This window comes from Bufo bufo, chromosome 10 (assembly GCF_905171765.1).
Source record: "Bufo bufo chromosome 10, aBufBuf1.1, whole genome shotgun sequence".
Taxonomy (NCBI): Eukaryota; Metazoa; Chordata; class Amphibia; order Anura; family Bufonidae; genus Bufo; species Bufo bufo.
Genome location: NC_053398.1, coordinates 74,588,907 through 74,602,680, shown reverse-complemented (window position 1 = coordinate 74,602,680; position 13,774 = coordinate 74,588,907). Strand labels below are relative to the sequence as shown.

Sequence of the window (13,774 nt, the reverse complement as noted above, 5' to 3'; positions counted from 1 at the left end):
TTGCCTTCTACAGAAGCCTGTGAGATACAGCCATCGTGTGTCTTCACCGATGCCGGCGTCTGCAGCAGGGGCCCGGCTGTCAGTGACTGCCAGGTCCATGTCGCTGATTGGGCAGCGCAGCTCCTGCACCCACCCGATCATTCCGCCGTACATGTATGGCGAGGGTTCTCAAGGGGTTAAGGAATTTTTGGTGATGGTATTTTTAATTTTCTATGTCAATTATCTATATTTAAATAACCATAAAGCCTGCCTATTTCACACTGGCCACTAAGCCTAATAATAGTTGCCACTTCTTGATATGTACATATCGCTTTACTGCAGTTATCTGGTTAACATTACAGCCTCATGATATCTCCTCTGTGTACAGATGACACAGGGTCCACCATTCACAATAGGTGATATAAAAGCTTATCAGCACCCTCCTGACCTTTACACAGGTCACAGAGCAGGCCTAGAAAACTCTCCCATAGAAATCAATGAGGTCCCCTCCAGACCATTGTGTCTGTGGCCCATGTGACTACCATAAAGCTATTTCCTTAATGCTTTCTAAATGCTGTTATGAACAACTCCAGTAACATGGCAGCCCCCATAATCATATTCAGGAAATAGAATTAAAACATCTGCAATCAGAAAATTAAAACAAATTAGACAGAAAGGATATTTGTTACTATCTGGTTTTAACTGGCAGATAACATTTTCGGTGACATATTTCTTTTAAATGGATTCTGTCACCAGGATTAACGCTATAGCGATATTTATATGTGCCCATCAGTCTCCTTGCTGTGTTTAAAATGATCCCACTGTTACTGCTCTCTGTGTGTTAGATTCTTATAAAAACCGATCTTATTGATATGTAAATTACCCTGGTCAGGAGCCCAAGGGGTTGTCCCACATCTGTTGGAGCCTAGCCGCGCCCATCGATCCGGAGCCCAGCACGCCTACCACTTAATTTATTCACTCCACTTGCCCTGACGTAATTTTTTCTCAGTGCCGTAGTCTCGCAGAGGCGCAGTGGACACTGTAGTCTGCGCCCCCGTGCGGACTACTGGCACCAGCTTCGACGAGTCAACAGCGCATGCACCGGTTCCCTGAGCACCACGCTGGCACCGGAAAAGGGAGCCGGCGCATGCGCTGTTGACTCGTCGAAGCCGCTGCCAGTAGTCCGCACGGGCGCAGACTACAGTGTCCACTGCGCCTGTGCGAGACTACGGCACTGAGAAGAAATGACGTCAGGGCAAGTGGAGTGAATAATTTAAGTGGTAGGCGGTGCTGGGCTCTGGATCGATGGACGCGGCTAGGCTCCAACAGATGTGGGACAACCCCTTGGGCTCCTGACCAAGGTAATTTACATATCAATAAGATCGGTTTTTATAAGAATCTAACACACAGAGAGCAGTAACAGTGGGATCATTTTAAACACAGCAAGGAGACTGATGGGCACATATAAATATCGCTATGGCGTTAATCCTGGTGACAGAATCCCTTTAAGTCAATGTAGCCATCTTGTATGATACATCATGTGTTACATAATTTTATGACTTATGTCATATGTTCCATTGTATGTCTAACGGTAATATTGTATATTGCTAGGGAGGGCTGTTCTACTGAGCTGTTCTTATGTATATGGTAATGGGGGCTCCTTTGGCTCTGCGAGGTCTGCGTTACTTTGTGGTTGGATGAATATTCTCCTTTGTGAAACCATTAGCATTTGCCTAAGCAAGTACTCTCTGCTCTGCACTGATGAGGGGTCATCAATCTAAAACAGCTGTCTGCAGATGAGGTGTTGGCTTATTTATTATCCAAGTCATGTCTCAAGGCCTAGTTAAAGGGTCGAACATTGACTTAGGATAGCTGCCTTACATCTGGTGGCATTAGAGGCAAAACTTGTTAAGAGTTCATTTGCATCCCTTTCTTCCTAGCAGATGGCAACATCGTTTGAACTGTTCAATTAGGTATTCACAGATCCTCACACTCAATCCCATAGAAATTCATGAAGGGCCCAGACACTGTGGCTCCACTCAAGGCAGAAGTCCTAGAGATGGCTCTACATATGAATGAGTGAATATATAATATGCTGTTAGGACTAGGGTTGTTGCGATACCAAAATTTTGATTCGATTTTGATACCATAAAAAAGTATTGCGATATTTGATACCACTTGAAAAAAATAAAACACCAAAAAATCCACATGCATTCCGTATTTTAAAAAATGGCGAATCGCGCATTTTATTTTTAATTTTTTTTCTGTTTCGGCGTTCACCGCATAGATTTTTTAAAATATTTTAATAGTTTGGACTTTTCGGACGAGGCGATATGTAATATGTTTTATTTATTTATTGTTTATATATTTTATATGTAGAAATTGGGAAAGGGGTGAATTTATACTTAATATTTTGTTTTTGTTTTTTAAACTTTTTCTTTCTTTTTTTTACTTTTTATTTAATAACTATTTCCCCCTTAAGTGGCTAGAACATGGGATCTTTTCATCCCTTGTCCTATTCACCCTAATAGAGCTCTATTAGGGTGAATAGGACCTCACACTCTCCTTGCTGCCCTGTGCATAGTACACACAGCAGCAGGGAGATTACCATGGCAGCCAGGGATTCAGTAGCGTCCTGGCTGCCATGGTAACCGATTGAGCCGCAGAATTACACTGCTGGGGCTCCGATCTGAACCTGCCACTGCCACCAATGAGAAGGGGAGGGGACCCTGTGGCCTCTGCCACCAATGAGAAGGGGGGGACCCTGTGGCCAGTGCCACCAATGATTATAATACTGAGGGGGTTTGAGTGGGGCGGGCGCACTGCGCCACCAATGATAACTAACCTTTAATACAGGGGATGGGTGCCGGCAGCAGATCAGCGGCATTTAACCCCTCAGGTGACGCACCTGAGGAGTTAACTGCCGCTGATCGCAGCTCCCTGTCAGAGGCAGGGTGCCGACTAATTGATTCTGCTACAGGCACCTGCCTCCTGTATTAAAAGTTAAAGACGACCTTTCATGGGTCCGGACTTTGTTAAGTTAGCAGGCTACATAGAGCGGCGCCTAGGGCGCCTAGTCTCCTGCTCCGTATGCTAATTACTACTATCGGAGCAATGGGGAGGAGACATCAGCTTCTCTCCTGGGCGTTCCTTCTCCCTGGCTGTGACGTTCTGCGATGCAATTGGACAGTGCTACAGCCAGGGAGAAGGAACGCCCAGGAGAGAAGCTGATGTCTCCTCCCCATAGCTCCGATAGTAGTAATAAGCATATGGAGCAGGAGACGGTAACGGGGGCACAGCGGGCGAACGGAGCGGCACCCAGATATAATAGTAAGTGCAGGGAGATCCCTGGGTGCCGCTCTATGTAGCCTGCTACTTACCAAAGTCCGGACACATGAAAGGTCCTCCTATCATTGGTGGCACAGTGCACCCGCCCCTCTCTCTTTATTGGCAGCACGGCAGAGGGGGGAGGGAGAGACTGCTTCCTTCTCCCCTGTACTACTGAGGGAACATGAGCTCGCTGACAGCAGTGCGCTCATGTTCTGTGATACTACACTGCGCAGCAGCGCAGCCCAGTATCGAAAAAATGGAAGTCCCGGGACAAAAGTATCGCTTGGGTATTGAAATTTCGATACCCGCAACAACCCTAGTTAGGATCTATGTGTTAATAATTTTCATAATCAAGTTTGGTACATCATGGGCTTCGCATGAAGATCAAACACCCCATACCTCACTGCATCTGTCCCCGCTTTTTTTTCTTTTTAAGTGTCTTTTTATTGGGGTTTTTTTACATGGAAAAGACAGTAAATTGAATACACAATAGTCCAAATAGACTAACCATATGTAGTATGATAAACAGCAATAGTAAATACAAAATGTCTGAGAGAGCTGAAGATTGGAAGGTATGAATGATGAATGAAAGTTTCTTCAAATATTCCATGCTGTATGCTGTAATAGTGACCCCACTTAACAAGGATCTCACCTTCTGTAAATACTACATGGCTCATATTTAGTTTCTATATGATCTGTATGATGACACATGAATTACTGAAATATGCCTGTGCCAGTAGCTCCTTTCATACATTCTTGAAGTCATGTTCTGTTCATATTTAAAATCTGCCAGTTGGATAAAGCATGAATCTGCCAGTTGGATGAGCATGAATATTGAAGAGCCACCTTGAGCATTGAACCAGGATGGAGCAGGTTGTCCTCCCCAGCCCTACCCCTTTTTGCTAAGGGGAAATAAAAATAAGCGACTGTGGACATTTAAAAAAAAAATACAAGTTGGGAGAGACCCAATCTGATTAGACTGTGTACATCTTCTTCCTTGTCTTCAGGACAGTAAGGAAATCAGACAAGCCCTTTAAAGGGGTTGTCCGTGTTCAGAGCTGAACCTGGACACAACCCGATCTGCACTCATTCACCATGAATGAGTGGAGCTTTTCACACTCCGATGGGCCCCTTTGCCTTGCGCTAAATGGCGCAGGGAAAGGGAATTTTCTTAAAATCTGGTGTTAGGCGGAAGAGCCCGGTGATGTCACCAACACTAATAGGTGGCCTTTAGCGTGCAAAACTGCCCATTAGAGCTAGTCACGTCAAAGGGAACATGGTGAATGAGTGCACATCGGGTTGTGTCTGAACCCGGACAACCCCTTTAAAGTTCACCTGATGAACAATCATTTTTAGTCGACATCATATATTTTGATCAACTTTAGACAAATGTGCATGGCCACCTTTACACTGAAAACTGTTTGTCTCTTACCCTATCCCAGCTCCAAGCTCTAGGACATTTAATCCATCTAAACATGGCAACAATGAGATGATCTCTGGCTTCTCTTCTTTGGATAAGAGCTCAGCACTTGAGTCAAGCATCATCTCTTCTACTGTTGCATCTCGTGAATGCTCTTCCCAAAACTGAGTCATTGTTTGTCTCACCTCTACAAGAAAAGAGAATGTGAAATGTTAGTGGATCTTATATGACTTTCCTGGTGACTACTCTAAATATCTTCATAAGCATCTGGAGCAAACTGCAATGGCAATTTGATGTCTCAATTGCCAAGTGCTTCTAAATATTCACGGTGTGCATTAGATAGTGCACTCTTTGACACTGATTTAAAAAAAGGGTTTATCCATGGTAAAGTATAATTTATTTTACATTAATAAATAATAAGTTACTAAACATACAGTAGCATTTTAACACCCTTCTGAAGCTTTGTTTTTCATTTTATACTCCCTAAATTCTAGGAGCCACAACTTTATTTTTTTTCTGTTCACATAGCCATATCAAGGCTTGTTTATTGCAGGACAAGTTGTACTTTGTAATGGCACCATTTAACCCTTTCGCTATCAGCGCCGTACATGTACGATGCTGGAGAGAAGTGCAAACATGGTGCCCACTCGCAAGTGCAGCGGGCGTCATGGCCGGCGGGACTACACTGTTTCAAACATCAAGCATATTTCAAGATAATGTAATCTAAAGGGTGAAAAAAACTGAAGTTCATGCTTCCGAGCTTATTACTGGCATTCTCTGCGGCCAATGAGTATGCCGGTAATTGGTTTCAATACGCTGGGTCTCTCTAAAGAGACCCAGGATATTGAAGCTCAAATTCTTATTTTGGCCTGCAGGTGGCAGGCCAACATAAGAAATTAGCAATTCTGTACAAATCACGGGTCTAAAAGACCCATGAGGGTTCAGAATAAAAAAAAAATTGATTTTGTAGGCTCAAATAAAAGCTTCAAACTCATTTAAAAAAGTAAAAAAAACTAATAAAAATAAAAATTTAAAAAATATAAAAGTTTCAATCACCCCCTCTATGTAGAATAAAAAAATAAATACATAAATAACAAAAAATATAAATATCATGGGCATCACCGGGTCCAAAAACGCTCGTACTACTAAAATATAAAGATGTTTTTCCAATATGGCGAATGGCGCAACAGAAAAAAAGGTCAAAATGGCCAATTTGCAATTTTTTCCATCGCTTCTCTTACCCAAGAAAATGTAATAAAAAGTGATCAAAAAGTCACACACTCTAAAATTGTATCAATAAAAACTACAGATTGTCCCACAAAAAATGAGCCCCCACACAGCGCAGTAGATATAACTATAAAAAACTTATGGCGGTCAGGATATAGTGATGTAAAAATAAAAATGTTATTTTTCAAAGTTAAATTTATTTTCACACTCAGGTGGCGATCTCCTTTGAGTCAAGCACACCTGACCAGTCAATCTGTCCTGGAGGCTGGTTTTAAAGTCAGTATAAAACTGAGTCTGCTTATATAGAACCTACCATTAGCCATCTGGCTCCAGGAGAAGTATATGATTGGTTCAGCATGCATGTTAGTACTTGCATCCCTGGATCCGATGAAAGCGGTAATGGCACCGGACGGGGTTACAAGCAAAGTGTACTTGGCTTGCATGCTGACCTGCATTCCCTGGATTTTATTTGGCTGTCATGGCCCATGAACAGGTAGGAACAAGAGTTAGGGACCACTCAATTGAGACGACCTTGACGCGGTGAGTGGCTTACTATGCTTTGGCCAAAATATAAACCAATGTCTCATCCAGCATGGAGGGCAGAGTGCTGGATGCAGTGTGCGATCACATTTGCATTTTCCGTTTATTTTCACACTACTTGAACATATAAAACCTATACATATGTGGAATTGTTGTAATCGTACTGACCCAGAGAGTAATGGGGACAGGTCAGTTTTGCCACAAAGAGAACGCCGTGGGAACGTACAACGATGGAGGAATTGCGTTTTTTTTTTCCAATTCCACCCCATTTGGATTTTTTTTTCCTGCTTCCCACTACATTGTATGCCATATTAAATGGCATTAGAAAGTACAACTCTGAACTTTTTTTGCATTCCCATATTCTGACCCCCATACATTTTACATTTATGTCTATGGAGACACAGCTCCATAGACATAAATGTAAAATGTATGGGGGTCAGAATATGGGAATGCAAAAAAAGTTCAGAGTTGTACTTTCTAATGCCATTTAATATGGCATACAATGTAGTGGGAAGCGGGGAAAAATTCCTCAATTTTTGTGGGCTGAGCTGTATTTTTCATTGACCCCATTTTGGGGTGTGTATGACATTTTGCTAATTTTTCTTGGAAGCATAAGGCTTAGTTCACATCAGCGTTCAGCCTTTCCGTTCTCCTGCTCCGTTATACGTGTAAAACTTACATAAATAAATAAAAAAGTATACATATTAGGTATCGCCGCGTCCATATCGACCGGCTCGATAAAAATATCACATGACCTATCCCCTCAGATGAACACCGTAAAAAAATAAAAATAAAAACTGTGCTAAATAAACAATTTTTTGTCACCTTACATCACAAAAAGTGTAATAGCAAGAGATCAAAAAGTCATATGCACCCCAAAATAGTGCCAATCAAACCGTAATCTCATCCCGCAAAAATCATATCTTACCCAAGATAATCACCCAAAAACTAAACAAAACTATGGCTCTCAGACTATGGAAACACTAAATCATGATTTTTTTTGTTTAAAAAATGATATCATTGTATAAAACTTACATAAATAAAAGTATACATATTAGGTATCGCCGCGTCCGTGACAACCTGGTCTATAAAAATACCACATGATCTAACCAGTCAGATGAATGTTGTAAATAACAAAAGATAAAAACTGTGCCAAAACAGCTATTTCTTGTTACCTTGCCTTGAAAAAAGTGTAACATAGAGCAAGCAAAAATCATATGTATTCTAAAATAGTACCAACAAAACTGCCACCCTATCCCGTAGTTTCTAAAATGGGGTCACTTTTTTGGAGTTTCTACTCTAGGGGTGCATCAGGGGGGCTTCAAATGGGAAATGGTGTCAAAAAACCAGTCCAGCAAAATCTGCCTTCCAAAAACCATATGGCATTCTTTTGCTTCTGCGCCCTGCCGTGTGCCCATACAGCTGTTTACGACCACATATGGGGTGTTTTTGTAAACTGCAGAATCAGAGCCACAAATATTGAGTTTTGTTTGGCTGTTAACCCTTTGTAACTGGAAAAAAAATATTAAAATGGAAACTCTGGCAAAAAAGTGAAATTTTGAAATTGTATCTCTATTTTCCATTAATTCTTGTGGAACACCTAAAGGGTTAACAAAGTTTGTAAAACCAGTTTTGAATACCTTGAAGGGTGTAGTTTCTAGAATGGGGTCATTTTTGGGTGGCTTATATTATGTAAGCCTCACAAAGTGACTTCAGATCTGAACTGGCCCTTGAAAAGTGGGTTTTTGAAAATTTCTGAAAAATGTCAAGATTTGCTTCTAAATGTCTAAGCATAAGGGGAATGTAAAGTAATAACTATTTTTGTAGGTATTACTATGTATTATAGAAGTAGAGAAATTGAAACTTGAAAATTTGCTCATTTTTATAAATTTTGGGCAAATTTGGTATATTTTCTTATAAATAAAAATGCATTTTTTTTTTACTCCATTTTACCAGTGTCATGAAGTACAATATGTGACGAAAAAACAATCTCAGAATTGCCTGGATAAGTCAAAGCGTTTTAAAGTTATCACCACATAAAGTGACACTGGTCAGATTTGCAAAAAATGGCCTGGTCCTTAAGGTGAAATATGGCCTAAAGGGGTTAACCACTTTCCATCTGGGCCATTTGCCCCCTTCCTGACCAGGCCTAATTTTGCAAATCTGACATATCTCACTTTATGTGGTAATAACTTTGGAACGCCTTTACTTATCCAAGTCATTCAGAGACTGTTTTCTCGCGACACATTGTACTTCATGATAGTCATAAATTTGAGTTAATATATTTCACCTTTATTTATGAAAAAATCCCAAATTTACCAAAAATTTTGAAAAATTGGCAATTTTCTAAATGTCAATTTCTCTGCTTTAAAAACAGAAAGTGATTCCTCATAAAATATTTATTACTTAACATTCCCCATATGTCTACATTATGTTGGCATCATTTTGGAAATGTCATTTTATTTTTTTAGGACGTTAGAAGGCTTAGAAGTTTAGAAGCAATTCTTAAAAATTTTAAGAAAATTGCCAAAACCCACTTTTTAAGGATCAGTTCAGGTCTGAAGTCACTTTGTGGGGCCTACATAGTGGATACCCCCATAAATGACCCCATTGTAGAAACTACACCACTCAAGTTACTTAAAACCGATTTTACAAACTTTGTTAACCCTTTAGGCGTTCCACAAGAATTAAAGGAAAATGGAGATCAAATTTTTAAATTTCACTTTTTTGGCAGATTTCCATTTTAATCCAATTTTTTCTTTAACACATCGATGGTTAATAGCCAAACAAAACTCAATATTTATTACCCAGATTTTGCGGTTTACAGAAACACTCCACATGTGATCATAAACTGCTGTATGGGCACACGGCAGGGCGCAGAAGAAAAGGAACTCCACATGGTTTTTAGATGCCATGTCCCATTTGAAGCCCCCCTGATGCACCCTTACAGTGGAAACTCCCAAGAAGTGATCCCATTTTGGAAACTAGGGGATAAGGTGCCAGTTTTATTGGTACTATTTTTGGGTACATATGATTTTTTGATCATTCATTATAACACTTTATGGGGCAAGGTGACCAAAAAATTGGTTGTTTTAGCACAGTTTTTATTTATTTATTTTTACAGCGTTCACCTGAGGGGTTCGGTCAAGTGACATTTTTATAGAGCAGATTGTTACGGACGTGGCGATAATAGCATTTTTGAAACAAAAAAATTATGTTTTAATGTGTCCATGTTCTAAGAGCTATAGTTTTTTTTTGAGAGATTTTCTTACAAACCGGATTCCAAAAAAGTTGGGACACTATACAAATCGTGAATAAAAACTGAATGCAATGATGTGGAGGTGCCAACTTCTAATATTTTATTCAGAATAGAACATAAATCACGGAACAAAAGTTTAAACTGAGAAAATGTACCATTTTAAAGGGTTTCTATCACTTCGTTTCACCTATTTAGCTTTCAGACACTAGCGATCCGCTAGTGTCTGCTTTATCTAACCATCCTAATATAAGAGCTTATTGTCCTGCCGTTTAGCTAAAAAAATAACTTATATAGATATGCAAATGAGCCTCTAGGTGCTATGGGGGCGTCATTAGCACCTAGAGGCTCCGTCTACCTTAACAAACTGCCGCCGCCCAGCGCGTCCCTCCAGCCCGCCCATCTCCTCCGGAATGCGATGCTCCTCGTATTCGGCGCATGCGCAGTGAATGTCTGATCGCTTCCCTGCTCAGACATCTCCACTGCGCCTGCGCCGATGACGTCATAGTGCTCTGAGGAACAGGCGCAGTGGAGATGTCTGAGCAGGGAAGCATCAGACATTCACTGCGCATGCGCAGAACAGAGACGCGCACGGAGAGGATCGCTTCAGCTGGAGATGGGCGGGCTGGAGGGACGCGCTGGGCGGCGGCAGTTTGTTAAGGTAGACGGAGCCTCTAGGTGCTAATGACGCCCCCATAGCACCTAGAGGCTCATTTGCATATCTATATAAGTTATTTTTTTAGCTAAACGGCAGGACAATAAGCTCTTATATTAGGATGGTTAGATAAAGCAGACACTAGCGGATCGCTAGTGTCTGAAAGCTAAATAGGTGAAACAAAGTGATAGAAACCCTTTAAGGGAAAAATATGTTGAATCAGAATTTCATGGTGTCAACAAATCCCCAAAAAGTTGGGACAAGGCCATTTTTACAACTGTGTGGCATCTCCCCTTCTTCTTACAACACTCAACAGACGTCTGGGGACCGAGGAGACCAGTTTCTCAAGTTTAGAAATAGGAATGCTCTCCCATTCTTGTCTAATACAGGCCTCTAACTGTTAAATCGTCTTGGGCCTTCTTTGTTGCACCTTCCTCTTTATGATGCGCCAAATGTTCTCTATAGGTGAAAGATCTGGACTGCAGACTGGCCATTTCAGTACCCGGATCCTTCTCCTACGCAGCCATGATGTTGTGATTGATGCAGAATGTTGTCTGGCATTATCTTGTTGAAAAATGCAGGGTCTTCCCTGAAAGAGATGACGTCTGGATGGGAGCATATGTTGTTCTAGAACCTGAATATATTTTTCTGCATTGATGGTGCCTTTCCAGACATGCAAGCTGCCCATGCCACACGCACTCATGCAACCCCATACCATCAGAGATGCAGGCTTCTGAACTGAGCGTTGATAACAACTTGGGTTGTCCTTGTCCTCTTTGGTCCGGATGACATGGCGTCCCAGATTTCCAAAAAGAACTTCGAATCATGACTCGTCTGACCACAGAACAGTCTTCCATTTTGCCACACTCCATTTTAAATGATCCCTGGCCTGAGCTTGTGGATCTTGCTTAGAAATGGCTTCTTCTTTGCACTGTAGAGTTTCAGCTGGCAACGGCGGATGGCACGGTGGATTGTGTTCACTGACAATGGTTTCTGGAAGTATTCCTGAGCCCATTCTGTGATTTCCTTTACAGTAGCATTCCTGTTTGTGGTGCAGTGTCGTTTAAAGGCCCGGAGATCACGGGCATCCAGTATTTTTTTACGGCCTTGACCCTTACGCACAGAGATTGTTCCAGATTCTCTGAATCTTCGGATGATGTTATGCACAGTTGATGATGATAGATGCAAAGTCTTTGCAATTTTTCGCTGGGTAACACCTTTCTGATATTGCTCCACTATCTTTCTGCGCAACATTGTGGGAATTGGTGATCCTCTACCCATCTTGGCTTCTGAGAGACACTGCCACTCTGAGAAGCTCTTTTTATACCCAATCATGTTGCCAATTGACCTAATTAGTGTTAATTGGTCTTCCAGCTCTTCGTTATGCTCAAATTTACTTTTTCCAGCCTCTTATTGCTACTTGTCCCAACTTTTTGGGGATTTGTTGACACCGTGAAAACTGGAATCAACGTATTTTTCCTTTAAAATGATACATTTACTCGGATTAAACGATTGATCTGTCATCTACGTTCTATTACAAATAAAATATTGACATTTGCCATCTCCACATCATTGCATTCAGTTTTTATTCACAATTTGTTTAGTGTCCCAACTTTTCTGGAATCCGGTTTGTATGTAGGGGTTCATTTTTTGCGGGATGAGGTGACTGTTTTATTGGTACCATATTGTGGGACATACACCTTTTTGATCACTTGGTGTTGCACTTTTTGTGATGTAAGGTGACAAAAATAGCTTTTTTTAAATTATTTTATTTTTATCTTTATCGGACTGGGTCAATTATGTGATATATTTATAGAGCCGACGTCACGGACGTAGCAATACCAAATATGTCTATTTAATTTTTTCTATTTTTAACATTTATTTTTTATTCCTTACTTGGGCGAATTTTTTTTTACATGTGAAACCATTTTTTTTATTTTATTTTTTTAACACTTCATTTCTTTCTTTTTTATTTTACACTTTTCGTCCCCAATAAGGTCATACAAGACCTCGGTTAATCACTGTTAATTTGTCCTGTAACTGGGGCTGACATAGTAGCCCCAGTTACAGGAGAAATACACCCCCCTAGAGAGGCTGTACAGCCTCAGTGCAGGGCTGATCGAGGTCTGTGAAAGACCTCACACAGCTCCTGCACTCTCCGGTCCCGGCGATCACATGACCGCCGGGCCGGAACAGGAAGCGTATAGCACTTCCTGCTCTGCATACACTGCGCTCGGTGAGCGCTGTGTATGCAGCGATCCAGAAGGCAGGGACACCTGGGCACTGTCACTGCCTTCTCTAAGGGTTGCCCTGCTGTCACTAACAGCAGGCAACCCGATCAGCAGCTGCACGATTAGCGTGCAGCTGCAGTTTCTGAACGGACGTGCGGACGGGAGGTGGTTAAGGACCATGCCAAATTATGGAAATCTGACGTGTCACTTTATGTGGTAATAACTTTGGAACGCTTTTACTTATTTAACCAATCCTGAGATTTAGTGTTGAGCGAATTGAACTTAACGAAGTGGAAATCGATCCCAATTTCAATCAAAAATCGAGTTGTCACGAATCCGAATTTCCACGTGCTTCGTGGTAACAAACTGGATTTTGAAAAAAATTGCTGCTGCATGTTACAAAGTGAAAGTAAAAAGCCTAGGATGAGTGATCACCCATAATGTCGTGCAGCCAGCCAATCAGTAGGTAGCCAGTCCTATAAAAAGCTTCATCCTGCCCGGTCTCCACCATTTTACAGGGAAATGAGCATAGGGACAGATGTGACAAGTGCTAGAGAAAGTGTTTTACGAAGCTTTTAATAATATAATCTGGATTCACAGAAGCACCACTTTTCTAAAACATAACCTTTAATAATATAATGTTAAAAGCCAATACACCCTTATAATCATAGAAAAGAAAAATTTATCAAAAAGAAAATCAAAACCTAATGTGAAGTTGCTCTTCCAATGCCTAATGCTTGCAGGAAGGTAGGCAGACGTATTTTAGGCCTTGGATGGGGGCAATATCCCTAATGCTGGCCCTATTGCTGCCACCAAACTGTTCCCTTGTGAATTTTTCCCCACGTATTGAATTGTGAATATTTACAGCATAACATAGGTATGCATGGAGTTTGGGGTGCTCAGTGGGCTGTACCTATATGCCTGCTATAAAATATAAAGAATTACACCAAACGGACGATAACATACTGATTTGGAACCTATATAATCACAATATATGGAGGAACTTATTTGTTTTATCCATTGCATTAATATCGGCACCCAATTCTTCTCCTCCCTCTTGAGAACGGCTCAGCTGATCGTTCATATGATCGGCAGTAGGGTCACGTTGGAGCGGATGACGTCAGACGGCACCCGGA

The 13,774-nt window shown here is 41.2% G+C and overlaps 1 protein-coding gene across 2 annotated transcripts in view; it reads right to left on the bottom strand.

Moving 5' to 3' along the window:
- Nucleotides 1–13,774, bottom strand: part of LOC120981206 (phosphomethylethanolamine N-methyltransferase-like) — a 345,872-nt gene that overhangs the window by 274,736 nt on the left and 57,362 nt on the right. Inside the window, exon 2 of one of the 2 annotated variants that reach the window (XM_040410746.1) lies at nucleotides 4,742–4,916. The exons of the other annotated variant lie outside the window; for it this stretch is intronic. Coding sequence (XP_040266680.1) covers nucleotides 4,742–4,916 — 175 coding nt within the window. The remainder of the gene's footprint in view (nucleotides 1–4,741; nucleotides 4,917–13,774) is intronic. 2 annotated transcript variants of the gene reach the window in all.